The following is a 26,371-nucleotide window of genomic DNA, read 5'->3' as shown; positions in this document are numbered from 1 at the left end:
CACTGCAGTATATGGAGTGGCGTCATTCTCAGTCATTACAGAAGCCACGCGAGTTCAAACAGATTGTATCATCTCAGAAGCTGATGGCTTCTGTATTCTGCAAATGTGAAGTGGTCCTACTTGCCAATTTTACGGCCTGCAACACAACACTCAATAGTGATGCATATTCTGTTACCCTCGAAAGTCTTCATCACGCCATCCATAACTACCAAGGAGACAAGCTTTCACACTGAATTGTTCTGTTGCACAATAATGCAAGTCTGCATACTGCCTGGCAGAGAAAGACTTACTGCATGAGAAATTCTGGTGGGACGTGTTCAAGTGACCTCCCTACACTCCCAACATGGCACCGTCAGACTTTTTCCCCTTTCCAAAACTGAAGGACTCCTTCCAGGTAAATGCTTCACAAATGGTGAAGAGCTGGAGGATGCTGTCATGACCTGGTGGAATTGCCAAGCAAACATATTGTTCAAAGAGGTCATATGCCAAGTACAACTAGTGCCTTAATGTCAAAGGTGACAATGTGGAAAAATAGACAAAGTATGTGCCAAAACATGTATATTCAGTCTCTGAATTATTATTAAAGAATATCTTGGTATGGCAAAAAATTCTTTACTTTCTGGATGGCTCTCATATTTGTCTTTAATGGGTCAAAAGTACAAGGGTTGTTTCAATAAGTAATGCCCCACAAATTTTTAAAAAGCCATTAATATACACAGACAAATGTCCTTGTTAGTGCTTTACACTTAATGATTGTTCTAGGTGCTGGTGAAGTTTCAAACCATTCTGACAGATGCCAGACCCGTACTACAGCATCAAAATGGCATCTACGTATGACTCACGTTACAAGCAGCATGCTTTTATTAAATTCTTGTATGCAGAAAAAGAAACGATGATGAACATCCATTAATGTTTGTGTGCAATATATGGCGATGCTGCAGTTGATAGGATTACAGTAGGGCAATGGGTATAGAAAGTTATAGCCTCAGGTAATGCAGAAACAGATCAGTCATGCTTGGGATGACCTGTCACAGCCACTGCTCCAGACATGTTGAACCATGTGGATGCCATTATTTGTGCCAATTGGTGCATCACAACTCGACAGTTAGCTCTACAGTTGTCAGCGTTGGAAGTGGGTCTTCAATGATCGAGACTCTTGAATATTCAAGGAGGTGCTCACGATTCGTTCAATTAATGCTCACAGCAGACCACAAGATTCAAAGAACGGCCATTTCATCTGAATTGCTGGAGAATTTTGAAACCAATGGAGAGGCCTTTCTGTCATGGATTGTTACACAGGACAAAAGCTGGTTACACCACTTTGCACCACAAATAAAAAGGCAGTCCATGGAGTGGCATCATCCTCATTCACCACAAAAGAAGAAATTCAAGACAACCCCCTCTGCTGGAAAAGTCAAGGTGACAATCTTCTGGGATTGTGATGGCGTCATTCTCGTGGATGTGATGCCAAGAGGGTCAACCATCAATTCATAGGCATACGTGAAGACTCTGAATAAACTCAAGAACCATTTCCAACATGTTCGGTTGGACAAGAATCCAGCAGAAATCTTGCTCCAACATGATAATGGACACCCACACAAGTCTGAGAACCAGGGAACACATCGCCACATTGGGTTGGATGTCATTGCCTCATCCACCCTACAGTCCAGACCTGGTGCCCTCGGACTTCCATCTCTTTGGGGCACTTAAAGATTCTCTAGGGGAAACACACTTTGAAGATGATGAGAGTGTCAGTCATGCAGTGAAAATATGGCTATGCCTACAGGACAAGACGTTTTACCAGCAGGGAATACATGTTCTTCCACAATGCTGGTGTATGGCCATAGAATGTGATGGAGACTACAAAGAAAAATTCTGACTCTTAACAATAAATGTGTTCTGAGAAAAATAAATGTGGGGCATTACTTATTAAATGACCCTCCTAATTTGAGACAAAAAATTAGGCACTTTTCTTAGTATTTCACCAGTTAAATCACATCCCCCATTATGCAAAATTATCTCCCCCCTCCACCAATTGATCACGTCAGACCATCCAAGCCTGCCTATAGCACAATAATGTGCACAATCAGTACTGAAGCTGGAAGGCAGAAAAAGACTAGTTTGAATTTTGCACATAATACTTTAGTAATGTGAAAAATGGTTACCATTGAGGACTGGCAGCCATCTTATAAAAGAAATAATAAATTACTTTTGAGCTGCATTAGTCACTATGCCCTCATCTTATGAGATGATATGCACACAGTAAGCACAAAATGAAAACTTTACAGACAGCACACAGGTGGCTGCAAGGACAGCATTTTTCTCCACATATTCATAGTGGTTGTGCAGCAACTCCACCAATTTTGGAAGAGAGAGACCTAGATGAAACCCTGTTACCTTTATAGTTACCATGCTATAGTTATCATGCTATGAATAGTTGTAGAGTTCAGCCACAGAAATTATTATCAAGCCAACATGGCTTTTTTTAGCATTACAAAACTCATTTAACTTCTTGGATTCGAGCATACACTTATTGGGAATATATCACAATGTGAGTGAATGATCCCTTTAAATTGTATTTCAAAGTCACCATTTTGTTGCAAATAATTGCTTCATATCATTCAGAAAGAGTAATTTTCTGTTTCAAAAGGTATTTATAAAGTTCAACGCCAGTACATATGCTCTGACTCAAAACAAATTAATGAGAATTTTGTAGATAGCCTCCTTTGGTCAGTGGTGATACACAGAGGCACTCTAAAATGTGTGATCCGTCCATTTAAGAAGGTGTTTACAATAGTTTCAACAGTGGTGTCAACCACAGGAAAAACTTCCAACCAACAGGTGAAGTGGTCCATGGCAGTTTAGACAGTAGGTGTTTCCTTCATATGGTGGTATTGGTCGAACAGTGTCTACGTGAGCATGTTCAAATCTTTAGGCAGGTGAAGTGCCAAAAGGTGCACTGACATGGTAGGGGATATAATCATCTTGACAGGTCACGCACTGATGCACTAAACTTTACAGTCTCTGTCTATGTTCAGCCAGTTCACTCAGGCCAACATCCACTTAGGTGATCTCTGTTAAAGCATTGCAATCATAGCTATATGAAGCAAGACAGGAAAGTGATCACAAGTGTAATCATTGGCCACTTCCCATGTAACGGCATTTGTGAGAGCAGAAGAAAGTAGGTAGAGATTTATAATGGAGAATGACCCAGTGCCTGTGCAGCAGTATGTTATTTCCCCAATATTAAATATGCAGATGTCCTCTACCACTAGCAGCCTCTCAATTACCAGACCTTTGGGCTAAAAGGGCCCTGGGGCACATGGTATGTACTGATGTCACCAAGTAACAGGAATGGGTGGGGAAATTTTGCATGAGATTAGTGCCATGCTGTAAAGGGGTTCCTGTCGTGGTATGTTGACAGAACATACTATAAGGCGAGATGGCATATATACTGCTACTGCAGCTCCTTGTAGCTCAGTGATGAGGGAATGTGAAAGTAGTGACATGTTCTATTGATTGATTTTTTTTTTTTTTTGGGGGGGCGCAAAACTTCTATGGTCATTAGCGCCCAGCCCGTGACGTAGAAAACAGGAAAAAAACGAAATTTAAAATCAGCAGCAATGGGAACAAAGTCATAAAATTTGAGAAACTAAAGGCAGAAGGAATGCTTAAAAATCCACTATAGAAAGGGGGTGGTTGTCCCCCAAAAAAAAGGCTTCAAATGACTGACGTCATTTCACTGTCACTAATAAACTGTAGAACGCGGTCAGCTGAGCGCGTGTCATCTGCTAAAATCGACGATAGATCAGGCGATAGCTGTAGACGGGAGCGTAATGGATTAAAATAGGGGCATTCAATTAAAAGGTGTCTGACCGTCCACGGCTGAGAGCAGTGGGGACAGAATGGGGGAGGATCACCGCTTAAAAGATGTCGATGACTAAAAAGACAGTGCCCTATCCGGAGTCTAGCTAAAATTACCTCCTCCCGACGACGCGTTCGGGAGGAAGAGGTCCATGCGCAAGGAAGGGCTTTCACTTCCCGCAATTTATTATGGGGAAGTGTTGACCAATGCGCATGCCATAAATGAGCAACTTGGCGACATAAACCGCTCCGTAGATCGGTAAACGGAAGAGACTGAATAGCTGGCCGAGGAAGAGAGACTGCAGCCTTGGCCGCTATATCGGCCGCCTCATTTCCACAGATACCAGCGTGTCCCGGGAGCCAGAGGAACGCCACTGAGACGCCCCCCAGGTGGAGCAAGCGCAGACAGTCCTGAATCCGGTGGACCAGAGGGTGCACAGGGTAAAGAGCTTGGAGACTTAGGAGAGAGCTGAGAGAATCTGAGCAGATTACGTACTGTATCCGCTGATGGCGGCGGATGTAGTGGACAGCCTGGAGAATAGCGTAAAGCTCCGCAGTATAAACCGAACACTGGTCGGGAAGACGAAAGTGATTTGGGGTGTCACCAACAATATAGGCACTCCCTACACCTAACGATGTTTTCGAGCCATCGGTGTAAATAAATGTAGCTTCCGTCATTTGTGCACATAGAGCAGCAAATGCCCGACGGTAAACAAGTGTAGGGGTACCATCCTTGGGAAATTGACATAGGTCTCTGAGCAAGTCGATCCGGGGACGGAGCCAAGGCGGTGCTGTACCCCAAGTTGTCAAGAAGGTTTTAGGAAAGCGGAAGGAAAGAGAATGAAGCAGTTGACGGAAGCGGACTCCCGGGGGTAGTAGGGAGGAGGAGCGGCCTGCATACCCGACATCAAAGGAGGCGTCGAAAAAAAGGTCATGGGCTGGATTAGCAGGCATGGAAGACAGATGGCTAGCATAACGACTCAGAAGGACTGCCCGCCGATTGGATAGCGGAGGTTCAGCAGTCTCAGCATAGAGGCTTTCCACAGGGCTGGTGTAAAAAGCTCCAGACACTAAACGTAATCCACGGTGGTGGATAGAGTCGAGACGCCGAAGAATAGACGGCCGAGCAGAGGAGTAGACTATGCTTCCATAATCCAATTTCGAGCGCACTAAGGCGCGATAGAGGCGGAGAAGGACCACTCGGTCCGCTCCCCAAGAGGTGCCATTCAGGACACGGAGGGTGTTAAGGGAACGCAGACAGCGAGCCGAAAGATAGGAAACGTGGGAGGACCAGCACAGTTTTCTGTCAAACATAAGACCCAAGAATTTAGCGACGTCGGAAAACGGAAGGTTGACAGGACCTAGATGTAAGGAGGGCGGAAGAAACTCCTTACGTCGCCAAAAATTAACACAAACGGTCTTACTGGGTGAGAAACGGAAGCCGGTTTCGATGCTCCACGAGTGGAGGCGATCGAGACATCCTTGAAGACGTCTTTCAAGAAGGCTGGTCCGTTGAGAGCTGTAGTAGATCGCAAAATCGTCCACAAAGAGGGAGCCCGAGACATCAGGAAGGAGACAATCCATAATTGGATTAATGGCGATGGCAAACAGTACAACACTCAGCACGGAGCCCTGGGGTACCCCGTTTTCTTGGGAGAAAGTACGGGAGAGAGTAGTGTTCACCCGCACCCTAAATGTGCGCTCTGCCATAAATTCGCGAAGAAAAAGGGGCAGCCGGCCTCGAAAGCCCCAAGAGAACAGTGTGCGGAGGATGCCTGTCCTCCAACAGGTATCGTATGCTCTCTCCAGATCAAAAAATATTGCTACCGTTTGGCGTTTCCGGAGGAAATTGTTCATGATATAAGTGGAGAGAGCAACAAGATGGTCAACGGCAGAACGATGTTGTCGGAATCCGCATTGGGCTGGTGTTAAAAGACTGCGGGATTCCAGCCACCAAGCTAAACGGTAATTCACCATACGCTCCAAAACCTTACAGACACTACTCGTGAGAGAAATGGGGCGATAGCTAGAGGGGAGATGTTTGTCCTTTCCAGGTTTCGGAACGGGAACGACAATAGCTTCCCGCCATCGCCTGGGAAAGGTGCTGTCGGTCCAAATTCGATTATAAAGGCGAAGGAGGTAGCGCAGGCTATGGGTTGATAAATGCAGCAACATTTGGACATGGATACCATCCGGTCCTGGGGTGGAGGAGCGAGAAGAAGAGAGTGCATGTTGGAGTTCGCGCATGGAGAAAACAGTATTGTAGCTTTCGCGATTTTGAGAGGAGAAAGCAAGATGTCGCACTTCCGCTGCACGTTTCTTCGGGAGAAACGCTGGCGGGTAATTTGAAGAGCTCGAAATCTCAGCAAAGTGCTGACCCAATGAGTTAGAAATTGCGACGGGGTCCACTAAGGTATCATGCGCGACAGTGAGCCCAGAGACCGGGGAGAAACTAGGCGCGCCTGAGAACCGTCGAAGCCGACTCCAAACTTCCGAGGAGGGAGTGAAGGTGTTAAATGAGCTAATAAAGAATTGCCAGCTTGCCTTCTTGCTATCGCGGATGACGCGACGGCATCGCGCACGGAGCTGCTTATATCGGATACAGTTGGCCAAAGTTGGATGGTGACGGAAAATGCGAAGAGCACGTCGCCGCTCACGTATTGCGTCACGGCATGCCTCGTTCCACCAAGGAACTGGGGGGCGCCGGGGCAATTCGGAGGTGCGTGGTATTGAACGTTCCGCAGCTGTGAGAATAATGTCGGTAAAATGTGTGACCTCATCGTCGACGCTGGGAAAGCGACGGTCATCGAATGTCGCTAGAGACGAAAAAAGTGTCCAATCGGCTTGGGCAAACTTCCAGCGTCGCGAGCGCATATATGGCAGTTGAGGCTGCAGTCGAAGAACACATGGAAAGTGGTCACTCGAGTGTGTATCATCAAGGGCGAACCATTCGAAGCGCCGAGCTAGCGGAACAGTACCGACCGCAAGGTCCAAATGAGACAAATTTGTCGTGGAGGCAGACAAAAATGTGGGGACCCCAGTGTTGAGGCAGACTAGATCCGCTTGGTGGAAGACGTCTAGCAATAGTGAGCCACGTGGACAAGGATGTGGAGATCCCCAAAGCGGGTGGTGGGCATTGAAGTCCCCAACCAGCAAATAGGGGGGTGGAAGCTGATCAAGAAGATGAAGGAGATCAGCTCGTGCCAGTGGTGTGGACGATGGAATGTATACCGTACAAAGAGAGAACGTGTATCCAGAAAGGGAAAGACGGACGGCGACAGCTTGGAAGGAACAGTTTAAGGGGATTGGGTGATAATGGAGAGTATCATGGAGCAGAATCATGAGTCCTCCATGGGCTGGAGTGCCTTCAACAGAGGGGAGGTCATATCGGACGGACTGAAAATGAGGGAGAACAAAGCGGTCATGGGGACGCAGCTTTGTTTCCTGAAGACAGAAGATGACCGGCGAGTAGGATCGTAAGAGGATCGACAATTCATCCCGATTGGCGCGAATGCCGCGGATATTCCAGTGGATAATGGACATAGGGTGAACAGAAAATGGAGAAACGTGACCAAGGGTGCTGTCAACTCAACGACTGCTCAGAGCTTGCGACCGACAGCATGGAATGGCATTCAGTCGAAGGCAGAAGATCCTGATCCATAGGTTGGTCAGGAGCAGCTCCTGCCACCAACGATCGGCCAGTTGACCGGCCACCAGCAGTGCGCCTCGGCGACACAGAAGATGGCCGAGGGCGATTTCCGCCTGGTGGTGCTGTAGTTGGGACACGCCTTGGCGGAGAAGGAGAGGAACTGTGTTTCTTCGTAGCCTTCTTGGAGGTATGATGTTTAGATGAAGGAGGAACCGATGGTTGTGAAGTTGCAGTACGTAAAAACTCTTCACGAGAATGCTCTTTTTTCGAAGACTTGGCGTCTGACTTTTGGGCTCGAGATTTAGCAGAACCCGACGAAGGGTGAGCCATAGAGTGGGCAGGCGAAAGTGGTGAGGTTGAACGGGCGATCTTTGCGCTGGCCGATCTGACGACCGTGGTACTAAATGTGAGGTCGCAAGTCTGCGTGGCCGCCTCCTTTGTTGGCCGAGGAGAAGCAAGGACAGTGCTGTATTTTCCTTTCTGAGGCACGGTGGGCTGTCGACTGGCGAGTAACTTTCGAGCAGCAAAGGTCGACACCTTTTCCTTCACTCTTATTTCCTGGATGAGCTTTTCATCCTTAAAAACGGGGCAATCTCGAGAGGAAGCAGCGTGGTCACCCACACAGTTGATGCAGTGAGGGGATGGAGGTGGACAAGCACCCTCATGGGCATCCTTGCCACACGTAACACATTTGGCCGGATTGGAACAGGACTGGCTGGTGTGATTGAACCGCTGACATCGATAGCAATGCGTAGGGTTTGGGACATAAGGGCGAACGGAAATTATCTCATAGCCTGCTTTGATTTTTGATGGGAGTTGAACTTTGTCAAATGTCAAGAAGACAGTGCGGGTTGGAATGATGTTCGAGTCAACCCTTTTCGTAACCCGATGAACAGCGGTGACGCCCTGGTCAGACAGGTAGTGCTGAATTTCTGCGTCAGACAATCCATCGAGGGAGCGTGTATAAACGACTCCACGCGAGGAATTTAAGGTACGGTGCGGTTCCACCCGGACAGGGAAGGTGTGGAGCAGAGAAGTACGCAGCAATTTTTGAGCCTGGAGGGCACTGTGTGTTTCTAACAACAGGGTACCATTCCGTAATCTGGAACAAGACTTTACAGGACCCGCAATTGCATCGACACCTTTCTGAATAATGAAAGGGTTGACCGTGGAAAAGTCGTGACCTTCGTCAGACCGAGAAACAACAAGGAACTGTGGCAACGATGGAAGAACCGTCTGTGGCTGAGACTCAGTGAACTTACGTTTGTGAGCAGACATAGTGGAAGGTGAGGAAACCATTGCGGAAGAATCCCCCATGATTACCGGCGTCTCCGATGGCGCGCTCCTCCCTTGTGGGGGCCCTCACCGAGGGCACACCCGCCTTAGGTGATTGTTCACACCTCAGGTCACACCTCCCGACAAACGGACGGAGGGACCAATCGGCACTTTCGGAAGGTATCAGCTCGGGTAATCACCCCTCCCTGGGCCTGGCCGTTACCAGGGGGTACGAACGTGTCCTACCTGTCTACCCGGGGCGGGGAATTACGCGTTACCCCGTCACCGGCTACGCATGGAAGTGCGTGGGTCGGCCTTCAGACACGCACAGGGAGGAAAAAAGAGAAAGGGAAAGGAAAGAAAAGGGGGTCTCAAACGCCGCAGCGGAGAAAAGGGCAAGGAGAAGAGGGAAGGAAAAGAGAAGGACAGAAGAAGGACGAGGACTTGCAAGTGTAAAAGCAAGGAATTTGGAACAGTTTCGAGCGTCCGTCTCCGGACGTAGGCACAAACCATACTCCCAGAGGGGGAGAAAGGGAAGGAAAGAGACAGAGGTGAAGGGGGGGGCGAAGATGGGGGACGGGGAGGGATGCGGAAAGGGAAGGGAAGGTATGCAGCCCGGAAAGGAAGGAGGGCCACATTAGCTCGGGGTCCCGTGCTCGCTACGCACGTGTCCACAAAAGAGTTGTGGACCCCCTGGGGGGATGTTCTATTGATGAACACAGCTATACCACCCTTTGCTTGGTTCATTGTTCACACAGGTTATCCTTGCTGTGAAGACCACATAATAGTAACAAAGGATTACCCATGGCTTTTAACAGCATTCCCTGAAAACATACACATATACGCTTTTCTTATACTAGCAGTTTTAGTTCATCTGAATGTGTCCTAGAACTGTTCACATTCGACAGAAGGATGGGAGTCATTTTAACCATTGTGTTCAACTCTTGCCAAATTCTGTAGCCTAGGATGGGAGTTAAAAATGTTGGGAGTAGGAGTAGATGGACTTGGTAGATCGTCTAAATGTATTTCCAGATCCAGCATACATTCTTCCCCGTCAAATGTTAGTGAAGCACTATGTTTAGTGTTGACATAGTCTGGTCTGGTCTTCCAGTTCAATGGTTTCTCTTCCTGTGAGGAGTGTGGTTAAAACACAGATGTCAATGTCTCATGACAAGACTTCATTTTTGGGCAGGTAGTCATTTGCTTTCCCTTGTATCCAATGCTTGTTGTCAGCCAAGTGAATAAGTGTAGCAGCACCTCGAGATGCATCTACAATCACAGATGGATGTGCTAGCATTTGCACTGGCACTTTGCCTCAAAGCATCAGACTTGACCACTGCTGTATGAACATAGACGTTCTAGCACCTATACTGGTGTCTGCATGGAGGCATCAGACTTACAAACTTATTGCTTCAAGATGGTAGAGAAAGAGATTGTGAATGTTCAATGCTGCATAGCCTTGAAGATTTTTTTTTATTTTTTTATTTTTGTTTCTTTTTTATTTTTTGTTTTTTATTTATTTTTTTCCCCCTCCAAGTTTGGTAACCATTTGATGTCCTGAAGTTCCTGAATCTTCTGTTGCTGTACACAGACAGTGCATTCCTTTGCCTACAATGCATCTGCATTGGAGTAGTTAACATAAGATTGTTGAGTCCACAGTCAGTCTGGATCATGAGCATCTTCAACCACATCCTCCACAGGTTGACTTCCCTTTGAATGCAGGAACAGGGTGTCCAAATCTCTGGTACTGAAAGCAGTGCATCAGACTGAAGACATATGGACAGGCTCAAAGATGCATGAATCCATCCAGCCTTTATGTATTGCAGATGAAGTAGAGGTGAATATGAAAACAGATGTTTTTTTCTGATTCACCACCCACTTGTTTCAACATGTTTCTCACATTAATTATACTTTTGCTTTGTCATTCTGCCAAAAATTCATTGGGGTCTAGATACATAAGGTCACTACTTGGTATGTTCCCTCTGCTGTAATTGAGGGTGTTATGCATTTCAACTGCTACACAATATTTTTCAAGTTTTGTGCTGTGCAGTAAGTTAGGCACTTGACTGAATGTCATTGTCTCTATTAGCAGGGTACCATTCTGTGACCTTTTAATAGACTTATGGGCAACAGCAGATTCCTCCAAATTCTCTTGGTTATTGAACGGGGTTATCATACTGAATGTGTCCGCTTTCCTCTTGATAATAATGACGACATTATGATGCATCACCATTGTTCTGTTACTGTGGTTCATCAGAAATAGATGTATCAATTGGGCTGTCCAACCGAGATCTCTTTATGGAGTGGGCGGGGAAAACCATCCACACTGAGAGTTTCAAGTTTGTTGTTGTTGTGAGACATTTTGGTCCCATGAGATGCTAGGGAATCATTCATCCATTCACACAAAGATCCACTTGCCTAGGTAAGCCTTTTACAGCTTAGGTGTAGCAAATTAATTAATTAATTAATTTATTTATTTATTTTATTTTTTTCTCACAGGTTTGAATCATCCTCAGGATCCAGGCAGTTAAGCCAATATCCCCATTCCATAACACACAATTTTCCGTCACCACATCACACAGTGGTTGATGAAGCATGCCCAGAGTTTATGGTTACAGAGGACTGGTGGCACTTACCAAACCCCAGCTCAGGAAACCTGGGAGCAGCAAACCCATACCCAGTCACAATGACTGAGCTCCCTGACATGCACACCATTTATTATGACATGGGGGTGACATGTGGCCTATCAAATACCATGGATGCGGCAAGCACTATCACCCAGTTTTTGAACACGATGCCGATATGGAATGCCTCACATGAATGACTCCTACCCCACAATCCCTCCCCCATGCTGCCCTTTGCATCTTCCTTACCCCCACTGTGTATCCCCACTATCTATCCCAGCTAGACTGCTGCTCATATCAGATGCAGATTCAGTTGGGCCTTGGTGCCTGGAGACAGTGACCGCGCGCGCGGGCGCGCGCGCGTGTGTGTGTGTGTGTGTGTGTGTGTGTGTGTGTGTGTGTGTGTGTGTGTGTTTCCTACTTCTGAACGATTTTGTTCAAAGGCTGAAATATTTCTAGCATTCTTTTTCATTGTGCTGATTTGCAACTCAGCACCACCTCTTTCTGGTGAATAGCAACCTAGCCTTTGCACATTATTATTATTCCTTTCTGGACTTTCCACTGGAGAAAAATGTATCACTTTCTCGAAACCCTGTAACTGTCTCCCATCGTGTTGCATAGGTTCAAAATTTGGATCAAAGGTGCTTGAAACCTTTTTCCTTAATGGTGAAAAGCACGATGCCCTGCGATGTCACCCTTAAGCTCGGCTGGACTGCATGCAACGAGGTATTGACGCACGCAAAAAAAGGCCACAGCTCAGAAGTTTTTGTGAGATGTAAAGTGGGTTAATGATGCCACATCGGTAGCAAATTTCAGTACAACACTGCCCAGTGCCATTGTGGACGTGTCACATGATGGGAAGATTATCACCCCCTCCCCCCTCCCCTCTTAGCCATATTTCACCCATTCTTTTGAAATCACATGGTTTTATTTTGTGTAGCCAAGGAAAACATTTCAGAAACACCACAACTCAGAATTGACACAAAAAGCCCAGGGCATCGATGAAACCACCCTTTCTCTTGCGGCATTGATTCCCTCACTTTTCAGTCCAAAATGACAGCTTGTAGGGCAATGAGCAACAGAACAATGTTCTCGACAATTGACACTGCTAACACCCCCTCCCCTCCCCTCCCCTCCCCTCCCCTCCCTAGATCCTGAGATGATTCAACTCTGCTCTAAGGACATCACAGGACTGCAACCCCGCTGAATGTTACCTGATCCCTTCAGAGTGTAGTATGACTGCAATTTTAGCTCTGGTGTACAGGGTCGAACCACTTGGGACCATTCAAAACCATTTGACAAAATCTGAATGTGATCTGAAGCAGCAAAGGATGTTTATGCTTTTTAGGCCGCCTGTGGCATGATCAAGGAGGGGAGCAACATTGACATGTGCATGGATAAAATGGCAGAGTGTTCCTTAAGACACCCTGCCCCTCATTCAGCAATGCTCTCAGTGCCACTCATGCATTTTTCTCAAGCATGTTAAAAATGTGAGTGTTAGAGGAATCTACACACAATCAACTGAGTGGTGCCTTGTGGCTGCTCTAGTGTCTGTGGGCAACAACCCCTTTGACACCCCTTAGGTGGCGTTGAGAGCCAAGAGGCACCACTCAGCTGAATGGGTGTCAAAGTCTCATTTTTAAAATGCTCACAGAAGGTGCATGGGTAGCACCACAGGTATTGCCAAACTGGGGAGAGGGGGGATGGGTCTTAGAGTTACTCTTTACCATTTTATTCATGCTAATGTCAATGTTGAACCCTTCCATGATAACACCCCAGTAGGGCATTAAACGTGTGGGCTGAAAAAGCATAAACACTCTATGCTGCTTCAGATCACATTCAGATTATGTCGAATGGTTTTGAATGGTCCCTAGTTGTTCGACCCTGTGCACCAGAGCAAAACCTGCAGTCACACTACATTCAAAAGCAATCTGATCACATTCACTGAGGCTATAGCCCCATGACGTCCTTAAAGTACGTTCGAATTGTCCAGGGGGTGTCAGCAGTGTCAAATGTTGTCAGGAGTGTCATGCTGCTGCTCATTGCACTGCAAACTGTCATTTTAGACAGTGAAGTGTGAGGGACTCAACGCCCCACAGGAAGGTGTGTTTCCACTGACGATCTTTAATGCCATCTCATGAGAGCTATTCACGTCGAAATAGGTCACAGCATGTCTGGAATGTTCTTCTTCTCCACCCATTAGAAAATGGCATGATTTCAAGGCTGGGTATCATGGTTCTCATCTCCATAACAGAGGCATCAAAAGAAGGAGTGAAATGTAGATAGGAGGGGGTGTGATAATCTTCCCATTCTTGAGCACATTCATGTTGGCTTTGGGCAGAATTTTGGCGAAATTTGGAGCCAATGTAACATCATCAACCCACCTTACACATCACATGAACTTCTGAGCTGTGATCTTTTTTACCATGTATCGATGCCTTGCTGATCGAAGCATCACTGAATCCGAGGGTGACATCGCAGGGCACCATGCTTTTGCACCATTACAGAGGAAGGTCGTATGCACCTATGATGCAAATATTAAACTTATACGTATCAATGGGAGACAATTACATAGTTTCAAAAAAGTGATATTTTATTGCACAGTGTATAACTGAACTGTATCACCTGAAAGCAACTCAAGGTGTCAGTGTTGGTGATCATCTAATGCTGCTTCAGCTCTTAAACACAATTACTGATCAAAACCTCAACCACATATTTCTAATGTATGCATTTTCTTAAGAATACTTCTTTTCTTTCGGTCACTGTTAATTACTGAAGCGGATATAATTTAGTAAATGAGAAATGTTAAAGAATACATACAATCTAAATAACACATAACTACTTATGAGATTTAAGAGTATTTGGAATGAAGTTCCATTTGGTGTGTTAATATTTATTTCACATTTATGTTATTTTATTTGTTTTCAATGAAGCTCTTCGAACTGGTGATGCCAACAGCAGTGAATATTGGTGAAGTCTGATGACATTGTCCAACATTATCTTGTTTCAGGCAGCTGTTAGCATTACCTAATGAATACATTGTTTGCAATAGCCACAGCATGTTTATTGCGTACTGTGCAGTGTCATGTTTCCTTGGTATAATCCTTTTCAACTTTTAAAATGAGTGAAGGGGTCATCCCTAGTCCATAACAATGATTTCTATTGTAAAACAGAAATATTTTGCTTTTGCTTTTGCTTTTGTTGGTTGGTTGGATTAAAAGAGGGGGAAAGGGACCAAACTATGAGGTCATCAATCCCTTGTTCTGAATAAAACAATGCCACAAGTGTGAGAATAAAACAAATGTGACTGACAACTCAAAATGGAATGAAAGCAAAAATCACAAGAACAGTGAAGGGCAACAAACATGCAAATGGACAAAAGGGGACAAGAAAACCACAGAAACGGGATGAAGAGATTAAAACAACAAAGCAGATTACCATGGCTGGCTGACCATGAGAATAAAAAAGGAGAAGCCAGACACACTGCAACACATTAAAACCTGCACCCTAGAAGCACTAGGGCAGAGGACACAAAAGGGACAAAGGACATGCGCTAAAACTTAGATCAAATGATAAAACCCACCCTCACGAATAAAATGTAAAACTAAATCAGCCGATGAGGCGTTGTCAGATAAAATTAGTGGCAACGAGTCCAGTAACCCAAGATTTCGGCACTGAGGGTCAAAGTGGGGCAGTGCACCAGAATATGAGCCACTGTCAACTGGGCACTGCATCGACACTCAGGCGGATCTGCAAGGCGCAGGAGGTAACAGTGGGTTGCACAAGCGTAGGCCAATGCAGAGCCGGCAGAGGACAACTGATTCCCTGTGAGAGGCCCCCAAGGAAGACTTCCACACACTCGTAATCTCCTTAATGACATGCAGTTTGTTGTGCGTACTGTTATGCCATACCGTCTCCCAAAGCCGAAAAACCCTAGGCATAAGTCAGAACACAGGTCAGGTTCAGAGACACCCATCTCCAGAAGCAGTTTCCACGTAGCCTGTTTGGCCAGCCTGTCGGCAAGTTTGTTGCTTGGAAGGCCGACGTGTCCTGGGGTCCACACAAACACACTGACCGATGGGACCGGTCCAGGGCATAGATGGACTTCTGGATGGACGCTACCAAAGGATGGCAAGGGTAGCACTGGTTGACAGCTTGTAGGCTGCTCAAGGAGTCTGTACACAGAAGAAGATTCCCTGGGGCATGAACGGATATACTGAACTGCACGAGAGATGGCCACCAGCTCTGCAGTGAATAAACTGCAGCCATCGGGCAAGGATTACTGTTCAAAATAGCCTCTGTGGACGTAGGCGAAGCCAACATGACCATCAGGCATCGAGCCATCAGTGTAAAGCACTTCAGAGCCCCGCAACATGTCAAGAATGAGAGGAAGTGACAGCGGAGAGCGGCAGGAGTAACTGAGTCCTTAGGGTCATGCGAAATGTCCAGATGAATCTGCGGCCTCGGTGTACACCATGGATGTGTATGCGGATGGACACAAACTGCAATTGGAAGCCCTGACCTGGGCCGCCGATGCGGGAGATGAACCGCCATGGGTGGAAAAAGAAGATGATAATTCGGATGCACAGGAGATCTACAAACGTGTGCAACGTAACTGGTCAGCAGTTGTGCACGCCTAACCTGCAATGGAGGGACTCTGGCCTCCACCAGGACGCTGGTCACCAGAATCATCAAAAATGCTCCTGTCACTAGGTGAATGCCACAGTGGTGCACTGGGTTGAGTAAACACAATGCATTTCACAAATTTTTGATTTCTTTTTTTTTTTTTTGTATTGAGTATTTTGCTCTGATACCTTACACATAGAAGAGAGAGATAAAAGTTCGTCTTTCTGAGGGCAAGTATTTTTAAATGGTTTTTGAATCTCGACTCTACATGACTCCAGTGCGCATCATGCCCGCATCTCGTAGTCATGCGGTAGCGTTCTCGCTTCCCACGCCCGGGTTCCCGGGTTCGATTCCCGGCGGGGTCAGGGATTTTCTCTGCCTCGTGATGGCTGGGTGTTGTGTGCTGTCCTTAGGTTAGTTAGGTTTAAGTAGTTCTAAGTTCTAGGGGACTGATGACCATAGATGTTAAGTCCCATAGTGCCCAGAGCCATTTGAACCAGTGCGCATCATATTCTAAAAAGGTGTCTATCTCAAAAACTAATGTAGACACAGACTTGCGGGTTGTTGCACTGAAAAGCTAATGAAATTTTATGTCCAAATGTCAAACAAAATGCTGGATTATATTACGTCTAGCATTTTTAACAGAATTTCGAACATAAGCAACATTTGTGAGACACCTGAACAGTGCAAAAGTGGTGAAAATCATTAATACCAGAGTCAAAATGGACAACAAAATCTTGCAGATTGCAAAGCCTAAAACTGCAAGTGTTTATCTGCAGTAGTTTTGAGACACACGCCTTTTTAGAATATGATGCGCACTGGAGTCGCATAGAGTCGAGATTCAAAAACCATTTAAAAATACTTGCCCTCAGAAAGGCGAACTTTTATCGCTCTTTTCTACGTGTAAAGCACTCGAGCAAAATGGACCATGCAAAAAAAAAAAAAAAAAAAAAAAAAAAAATAATAATAATAATAATAATAATAATAATAATAATAATAACAACAATAATAATAATCTGAGATAAGTCAAGTCAAGGTGGGATTGAACAAGGGCTCTGTAGAGCTGCAGCAGCAGAAAGAGATCTGCACCCCAGTTGGTGTTGCTCACGCAGTGGAGGGTATAGAGGTGCTGCCAGCACTTCCGCTTAAGCTGATGAAGGTGACTGGAAACCGTGGGCTAGAGCCCAGACTGCACATTGTGGATGGCTCCCTGCAGGTGTCCGTTGGCCTGACGCCGGGGCAGTGAGAGGAAGATGGGGAAGTGGTCACTACCACACAGGTCGTCATGTGCTCTCCAGTTGATAGATGGGAAAAGTCCAGGGCTGCAAATTGATAAATCGATGGCTGAGTAACTACCATGAGCCTCACTGAAATGTGTGGCGGCCCCAGTATTTAAGAGGCAGAGGTCGAACTGAGACAGTAAAGTTTCAACATTTCTGCCTCGGCCAGTAAGCATGGTGTCACCCCACAAGGGGTTATGGGCATTAAGATCTCCCAAAAGTAGGAAAGGTTCAGGGAACTGATCAGTCAGTGCAGCTAATACATCCAGCGGTAACGCACCATCTAGAGAAAGATATACACTGCAGACTGTTATTTCCTGTGTTGTCTGTATTCTGCCAGCCACAGCTTCAAGAGGGGTTTGAAGGGGCACAGGTTCACTACAGACCAAGTTTAGGACATAAACACAAATTCCACCTGACACTCGATTATAGCTGCTACGGTTCCTGTAATATCCCTTATACAGAGTGTTACAAAAAGGTACGGCCAAACTTTCAGGAAACATTCCTCACACACAAATAAAGAAAAGATGTTATGTGGACATGCGTCCGGAAACGCTTAATTTCCATGTTAGAGCTCATTTTAGTTTTGTCAGTATGTACTGTACTTCCTCGATTCACTGCCAGTTGGCCCAATTGAAGGAAGGAAGGTAATGTTGACTTCGGTGCTTGTGTTGGCATGCATCTCATTGCTCTACAGTACTAGCATCAAGCACATCAGTACGTAGCATCAACAGGTTAGTGTTCATCACGAACGAGGTTTTGCAATCAGTGCAATGTTTACAAATGCGGAGTTGGCAGATGCCCATTTGATGTAGGGATTAGCATGGAGCAATAGCCGTGGCGCGGTACGTTTGTATCGAGACAGATTTCCAGAACGAAGGTGTCCCAACAGGAAGACGTTCGAAACAATTGATCGGCGTCTTATGGAGCACGGAACGTTCCAGCCTACGATTCGCAACTGGGGAAGACTTAGAATGACGAGAACACCTGCAATGGACGAGGCAATTCTTCGTGCAGTTGACGATAACCCTAATGTCAGCGTCAGAGAAGTTGCTGCTGTACAAGGTAACGTTGACCACATCACTGTATGGAGTGTGCTACGGGAGAAACAGTTGTTTCCCTACCATGTACAGCGTGTGCAGGCACTATCAGCAGCTGATTGGCCTCCACGGGTACACTTCTGTGAATGGTTCATCCAACAATGTGTCAATCCTCATTTCAGTGCAATTGTTCTCTTTACGGATGAGGCTTCATTCCAACGTGATCAAATTGTAAATTTTCACAATCAACATGTGTGGGCTGACGAGAATCCGCACGCAATGTGCAATCACGTCATCAACACAGATTTTCTGTGAATGTTTTGGCAGGCATTGTTGGTGATGTCTTTATTGGGCCCCATGTTCTTCCACCTACACTCAATGGAGCATGTTATCATGATTTCATACGGGATACTCTACCTGTGGTGCTAGAACATGTGCCTTTACAAGTACGACACAACATGTGGTTCATGCATGATGGAGCTCCTGCACATTTCAGTCGAAGTGATCGTACGCTTCTCAACAACAGATTCGGTGACCGATGGATTGGTAGAGGTGGACCAATTCCATGGCCTCCACACTCTCCTGACCACAACCCTCTTGACTTTCATTTATGGGAGCATTTGAAAGCTCTTGCCTACGCAACCCCAGTACCAAATGTACTAGAGACTCTTCGTGCTCCTATTGTGGACGGCTGTGATACAATACGCCATTCTCCAGGGCTGCATCAGCGCATCAGGGATTCCATGCGACGGAGGGTGGATGCATGTATCCTCGCTAACGGACGACATTTTGAACATTTCCTGTAACAAAGTGTTAGAAGTCACGCTGGTACGTTCTGTTGCTGTGTTTTTCCATTCCATGATTAATGTGATTTGAAGAGAAGTAATAAAATGAGCTCTAACATGTAACGTAAGAGTTTCAAGACACATGTCCACATAACATATTTTCTTTCTTTGTGCGTGAAGAATGTTTCCTGAAAGTTTGGCCGTACCTTTTTGTAACACCCTGTAGTTGCAGAGGGTAGGGGTCCGCATTGCCAGGAACCAGGTTTCCTGGAGGGCAATGCAGAAATCAGGTGTACAACTTAACAGTTGCTGTAGCTCAAGTAGGTGGTGGATAAAACTGCCGCAATTCCACTGGAGGATAATGTCATCGTGAGACTGGGAAGGCATGGAACATTCAATGAGGCAGTTTATGCTTCAGGGTCACCTGCTGCCACCAACTTATTGCCTGAGCATTCTATACCCATTGTGCCTCAGGGTTCGGCAAGATGTAAGTCCTCAGAGGACACCAGAATCTCCACCTCATCTGCAGACACAGAGTTTATAGGTTATGGTGGTGTGGGTGCCACCACAATTCCTTTGGTCTTGAGGATCTTCTTTTTGGATTTCTCTCACTGATCCTTGGGTTTCCCTGGCTGGGAGGACCTCACTGATTCAGGGCCTGGGACTGAGGATGAGCATGAAGCCCTATGACCAGCTGCTTTTGGGCTCTTCAGGCACTAGCAGAAACCTGGGAAGGGAGTGACCCAAGGGGGCCCTTCCTAGCATGAGGAGCCGAAGAAGACTTGCACTTCTCTGGCACAGAAATGGGGACTGATATCCTGGAGTGTTTGGGGAGGGTGGGGGGGGGGGGGGGTGTTACTCCCGAAGTAGGTGGTGCAGGAGCAACAGGGAGGGAAGTGCGCACCACAATCAAGGTGGCAGGTGTAGTTGCCCGAGTCTGAGAGGTGACTGGGGTTGGCAGAGCTGATGGGGCTAGAACTGTTGTATCGGTGGCGTAAGACAATGTCATACGTACAGGATGTAGCCATTCGAAATTCCTCTTAGCCTCAGCGTAGGTCAGTCGGTCCAGGGTCTTGCACTCCATGATTTTCCTTTCTTTCTGGAGAATCCTGCAGTCAGGTGAGCAAGGCAAATGGATCTCTCCACAGTTGACACAAATGGGAGGCGGGGCAAGGAGTATTGGGACGTGAAGGATGTCCACAATCCCGACAGGTGACACTGGAAGTACAGTGGGAAGACATATGGCTGAACTTCCAGCATTTAAAGTACCACATTGGGGGAGGGATTCAGGGCTTTACATCACAGCGGTAGACCATCACTTTGACCTTCTCATGTAATGTATCACCCCCGATGGCCATGATGAAGGCACTGGTGGCAACCTGATTATCCCTCAGACCCCAGTCGATGCACTAGACAAAATGGACACCTTGCCGCTCTAAATTGGCATGCAGCTCATCGTCAGACTGCAAAAGAAGGTCCCTGTGAAATACCATACCTTGGACCATTTAAGCTCTTATGGGTGTGAAGGTTACGGAAACATGCCCGAGCTTGTCACAAGCGAGTAACACACGTGACTGTGCAGAGGATGCTGTTTTGATCAATACTGACCCAGAGCGCATTTTGGACAAGCCCTCCACCTCCCCAAACTTATCCTCTAAATGTTCAACAAAAAACCGACGATTCATCGTCATGAAAGATTCCCCATCAGCTCTTGAACATATAAGGTACCGGGGCAAATAAGAGCCACTGCCATCCTTAGTCTCACGTTCCTTCCATGGTGTGGCCAGGGAAGGGAATGATTTGGGGTCATACTTCAGTACGTTGAATTGAGCCCGTGAACACTTAGAGACTGCTGGCGTTTGATCACCAGCAAGTGATGATGTGGTACACTTTATTGGACGTCATCCGCCCTGATGCCACCCACTCCGATGAGGGCACTCCCCATGGGTGCCACCCAGTCACAGCAAAGGCCACCTGGCAGGATGGCCATTGCCAGGAGTCCCGATGCCCCAGGTTGACGAGCATCTACTCCTTGGCATACGTGGGGAGTTAACAGCGCAGGCATCAGCAGAGTGATCCCTGTGTGGTCCGGGGGCTACAACCAACAGGGTACATGGTGGCCCCACCACAACAGACTGGCTACCATGCTGGATATCAGGTGCAACCAAGCAAACGAGTCCATTATCATTGTGAGTGTAGAAACCGATACTGCACAGTTGATGGAAAAATACGCACCCAGGAGGGTGACCTCACCCAACTGTTGGAGAATGAGCAGAAGTGCAGATCCATGCCGACGAAGGATGTGATATGTCTCAGCACATGATGGACACTATGCACCATGTAAGGCGACTTTCCCCAATTGGCTTGCTCTTCAGGAAAATTTTGAAAAATGGAGGTCAAACCCTACTGGGGACCATCACATAAAGGCCGAAATGTGTGAGACTCCTTTTAATCACTTCTTACGACAAGCAGGAACACCTCAGGCCTATTCTAACCTCCAGACCCACAGGGGGAACCTATTCATGGACCATCTAGAGGCAACCTTCCTAAAAACCCAGAATCCTAAACCCCTCACCTGATTCAGATTCATTGATGACATCTTTGCTATCTGGATCGAAGGTGAGGACACCCTATCCACACTCCTCCAGAATCTCAACTTCTCCGCCATTTGCTTTAACTGGTCCTACTCAACCCAGCAAGCCACCTTCCTGGATGTTGACCTCCACCTCACAGATGGCTACATCAGTACTTCCGTCCACATCAAACCTACTAACCACCAGCAATAAATACCTCCACTTCGACAGCTGCTACCCGTTCCATACCAAGAAGGCCCTTCCATGCAGCCTAGACACCTGTGATCATCGCATCTGCAGTGACAAGCAGTCCCTTTGAAATATACCAGGGGTCTCACTGACGTCTTCACTGACCATAATTATCTTCCAAGCCTTGTACAAAAACAAATCTCCCATGCCTTATCTTTTCAGTCTCCCACCACCTCCCAAAGTCCCACCGTCCGGCCATAGAGGAGCATTCCCTTGATATCTCAGTACCACCCAGGCCTAGAGCAATTGAATTACATTCTCCATCACGGTTTCGATTACCTTTCGTCATGTCCAGAAATGAGAAATGTCCTGCCCACTATCCTTCCCACCCCTCTCACAGTGATATTCTGCCATCCACCGCACCTACACAATATACTCGTCCATCCTTAACACAACCCCTGCTCCCAGTTCCTTCCCTCATGGCTCATACCCCTGTAATAGACCTAGATGCAAGACCTGTCCCATACATCCTCCCATCTCCACCTACTCCAGTCTGGTCACCAACATCATCTATCCCATCAAAGGCAGGGCTACCTGTGAAACCAGTCATGTGGTCTACAAGCTAAGCTGCAGCCACTGTACTGCATTCTGTGTGGGGATGACAACCAACAAGCTGTCTCTCCACATGAATGGCCACTGACAAACTGTGGCCAAGAAATAAGTGGACCATCCTGTTGCTGAGCATGCTGACCCACACAACATCCTTAATTTTAATGACTGCTTCAAGCTTGTCCATATGGATCCTTCCCATCATCAGCTTTTCTGAAATGAGCAGGTGGGAACTTTTCCTGCAATACATCCTACATTCCCGTAACTCTCCTGGTCTCAACCTTCGTTAGTCACTGGCCTCACTCATCCAGCCCCTTCCCCATTCTCATTCCAGCACTACATAGCAGTCATTCCACCACCACACCCAGTCTCTTTATTTCTCTCTTTTTCTGCTACTTCCCCCCACCCACCTCTCCCCTGCCTACCCGTCTAACCTGCAGTACTTCCCTGTCCGCCACCCCCACTATATTATCCCTTCCCTCCCCCCCTTCCTCCTTACCCCCACCTAGTCGCCACTCCAATCACGCCATGGTGCTGCTGCTCGCAGTGTGCTTTCAGTTGCCTGAGACTGCATATGGTGAGCAGCAAATTTTCTTCTCATACTATTATTACTACATTTAGATTATATACAATATAAAAAGCTCTTTGTAGTAGATGTTGATATATAAATAACTTATAATGTGTAACAAGTGTCAAAAATGGAGAGTATATATTTTGAAATTATTTAGACAAATATGAATATCTAAGCCCATGGCAGACAAAGGTAGAAAAATCTCTTTCGCATAGTCATTTCTTTGTACTATGATGAACTTTTTCACTTTATTCATAGTGATGAATACTCCCTTTCAATTCATTTAAGGAAAATGATTTCAATGACTTACATGTAGCTTCTTTGCTTGCGACCGTACTTGTAACAATTCACGAATTGAATCAATGAAACCCTGGTAATGGTAGTTACACATTCGTTCTATGTCTTTGTCATGATTCTTGATGCGAGCATCAAGGCGCTCCATAAATTTCTGATGTTCATCTCCATCATAAATTGCCCTGAAACATAATTGCAACCATTAATAAACTGTCTGGCTTATAGGTATGCTCTGATTCACAGAAGGTAGATTTTCATCCCTTTCCAGTATTTTGGAGGAACACAACTTCAGTAGTACAAATTATCTTTTAATATCTGGTGCACAGAAATTAATTCGATGATAATGGATTTGACTCAGTATAACTTAAAACAATGTAGTGAGAAAACATTCAGTACTGTAACATAACTTGAGGAACACAGTCTCAGTTTTTTTTTCAAAATGCACATTCTACATGAGACACAAAAGGAGAGAGAATTGTCAAATGTGCATCCAAAGTTCTTCTCAACATGAAAAATAAAATAACATGTTAATAATTGAAAACTGTCTCAGCTTCTTACCAAACAAGATGATTCTCTATATTTCCATCTACATCAGGCAAATGTAAAGTACAAAATTATAAGCTGAGGAAAGGAACATATAAAATACACTAATATTAACAGGAAGAAGAAAGATATAAACTGAGCTCCATATGGACAACATAAAGCTGACTAACACTCATAATAAAAAAGTGGGTTTACAAAGACGGGACTTCAGTTTAGCCCTGTGTAATAAAATTACCAGCATCTACACAAAACCCAACCATAAAATAGTCCATACGGCAACAGTTGCAGAGTATTCACACAGAAATAATTATCTACTACAATGCACAGACAAAAATTGTCTAGAACAACAACATAAATGACAGAAAATATTGTTACTCAGTACTGTGAAGTGCTTTGAATGCTAAGAGGAAGAAGTAGAATTTCTTACAGTTAGATTATTTATAATGTTGCCCTACAGAGAAAACATTCTTAAGTCTGTTATTGCCAGTGACCATCTAATACTGAGTTCAATGAGATAATTTTTCAGATGTGGGTACAATTTTTTACTTATCAAGTTCCCACCTAGGTCTGACTGTATTTCCTGTCATGCAAATCTATCAACACATACATCACTGTTTTACTTTTTTCGACAATGTGTTTAATGTGTTTTGCCAAAAATATTCTTAACTTCATTTTTAATGATCTGTGAATTATTTTTGCTGTTCTTTAAGGACATCAAAGTCAACTGCTTATAGCTATTAAAAAGAGCTGCAGAACTCATTACTGATGGTGTATTACAACTCATTTACAATATGGGATCATAAAAATCAATTCTGGAAAGAATGAAGAAGGATCATATTTGTTCACTAAGACATACACGAAACAACTGTCTCTAGTGTGAAACATGTCTATTGACAATACTACCCCTTTAGCCTGCTGAAGGTAAGTACTTGTCAGCAATTCTATCTCAGAATTTATTAGTTTCATTGAATGAATTTTCCCATGATATGATTAACTGTCTTACTGTTAACTACTACTAAAATACGCAAATAAATATAAATACATATATAATAATGTTCTCTGTCTCTGAGACTGTAAGGTAAGCATGAACAAAATTTTAAAAAATGACGCAAACAGTGTGAATGCTCAATCTGGCATCATTTTTCAACAACTGCAAACAAAACCTACCACAATTGATTGTCTATTGACAATACTACCCCTTTAGCCTGCTGAAGGTAAGTACTTGTCAGCAATTCTATCTCAGAATTTATTAGTTTCATTGAATGAATTTTCCCATGATATGATTAACTGTCTTACTGTTAACTACTACTAAAATACGCAAATAAATATAAATACATATATAATAATGTTCTCTGTCTCTGAGACTGTAAGGTAAGCATGAACAAAATTTTAAAAAATGACGCAAACAGTGTGAATGCTCAATCTGGCATCATTTTTCAACAACTGCAAACAAAACCTACCACAATTGATTCCCCCCCCCCCCCCCCCCAGTCACAGCTAATGATCGAAACCACATCAAAGGAAACCACATGTCCTTCAGATTTTGACCAAAAAAAAAGTGTGTGTTAACCTTCCCTCATTCAGCATTTTCAGACTGTCTTTGAGTTCATCTGCACAAAGACTGAATATTATTTTATTATCTCTCTTTATGTCTTGTAATTGATATATTAAAGATTATGATTGCCATCTATATGATGTACATGTTCCAAGAAAGTGACTGACATGAGACTGCACCCAAATAAGGCATCTTCATTTTTTGCATATTCTGTGATGACAGAACTTTGGTTTGACCTGATCATCAGAACTTCAGGGCTGATAATTTTTTGAAGCAGAGAAAAGTAAATCAAAAGAGTCAACACACTATTCATTTAGCATTGAAAAATAATGAAGGAAGGAGAAGAAAACCTGAAGAGTCTGCTATGATGAGGTATGACCTACTAGCAGATCAATGAACTGTGTTATTGGTGTAAAAGTGAGTGATACAAAAAAATCTATGACAAAGTGGAGATCTCAATTGATAAAATGTTCAAGTAAACCCACTACATTATTTTGAATATCTCTTATTGAAGATCTGTGAGATAGTGAAGATTTTCAGCAAATTGTCGCCATAACTACTCACAGTTGTCTCAAGCTCAATCCAGATGAGATTTTGGGATTGAAACCTGAGAGCAAGAAGGTATTTTCCACTGCAAACATGTTGCAAAGGAAACTCATGCATATTTATCAACTATCTTATGAAGATTAAGTATGGAGAGGGGGTGGGGGGGACAGATTCACACTGAGCCTCACCGTAGGATAAATTTCATAAGACCTATTTTCACGTCCACAACTGCCAAGCTTGACTACAAGGATCTACATCATCCACCCTCTTCTTTAGACTTTATTATTAAAACAACAAAATATTTCCTAAATTAATTTCATGAAAATCTAATAAATACTAGGTCTTCAT

At 45.0% G+C, this 26,371-nt stretch overlaps 1 protein-coding gene across 3 annotated transcripts in view; it reads right to left on the bottom strand.

The window, feature by feature from the left end:
• The window catches only part of LOC124783974 (exocyst complex component 6B), a 170,739-nt gene that overhangs the window by 133,232 nt on the left and 11,136 nt on the right, over nucleotides 1-26,371 (bottom strand). For all 3 annotated transcript variants that reach the window (XM_047254065.1, XM_047254063.1, XM_047254064.1), the window contains exon 2: nucleotides 23,396-23,561. In XM_047254065.1, the coding sequence (XP_047110021.1) occupies nucleotides 23,396-23,561 (166 nt within the window). The remainder of the gene's footprint in view (nucleotides 1-23,395; nucleotides 23,562-26,371) is intronic.

This window comes from Schistocerca piceifrons, chromosome 1 (assembly GCF_021461385.2).
Source record: "Schistocerca piceifrons isolate TAMUIC-IGC-003096 chromosome 1, iqSchPice1.1, whole genome shotgun sequence".
NCBI classification, from domain to species: Eukaryota; Metazoa; Arthropoda; class Insecta; order Orthoptera; family Acrididae; genus Schistocerca; species Schistocerca piceifrons.
Note: the sequence above shows the minus strand (reverse complement) of the source record. Positions and strands in the feature narration are given on the sequence as shown.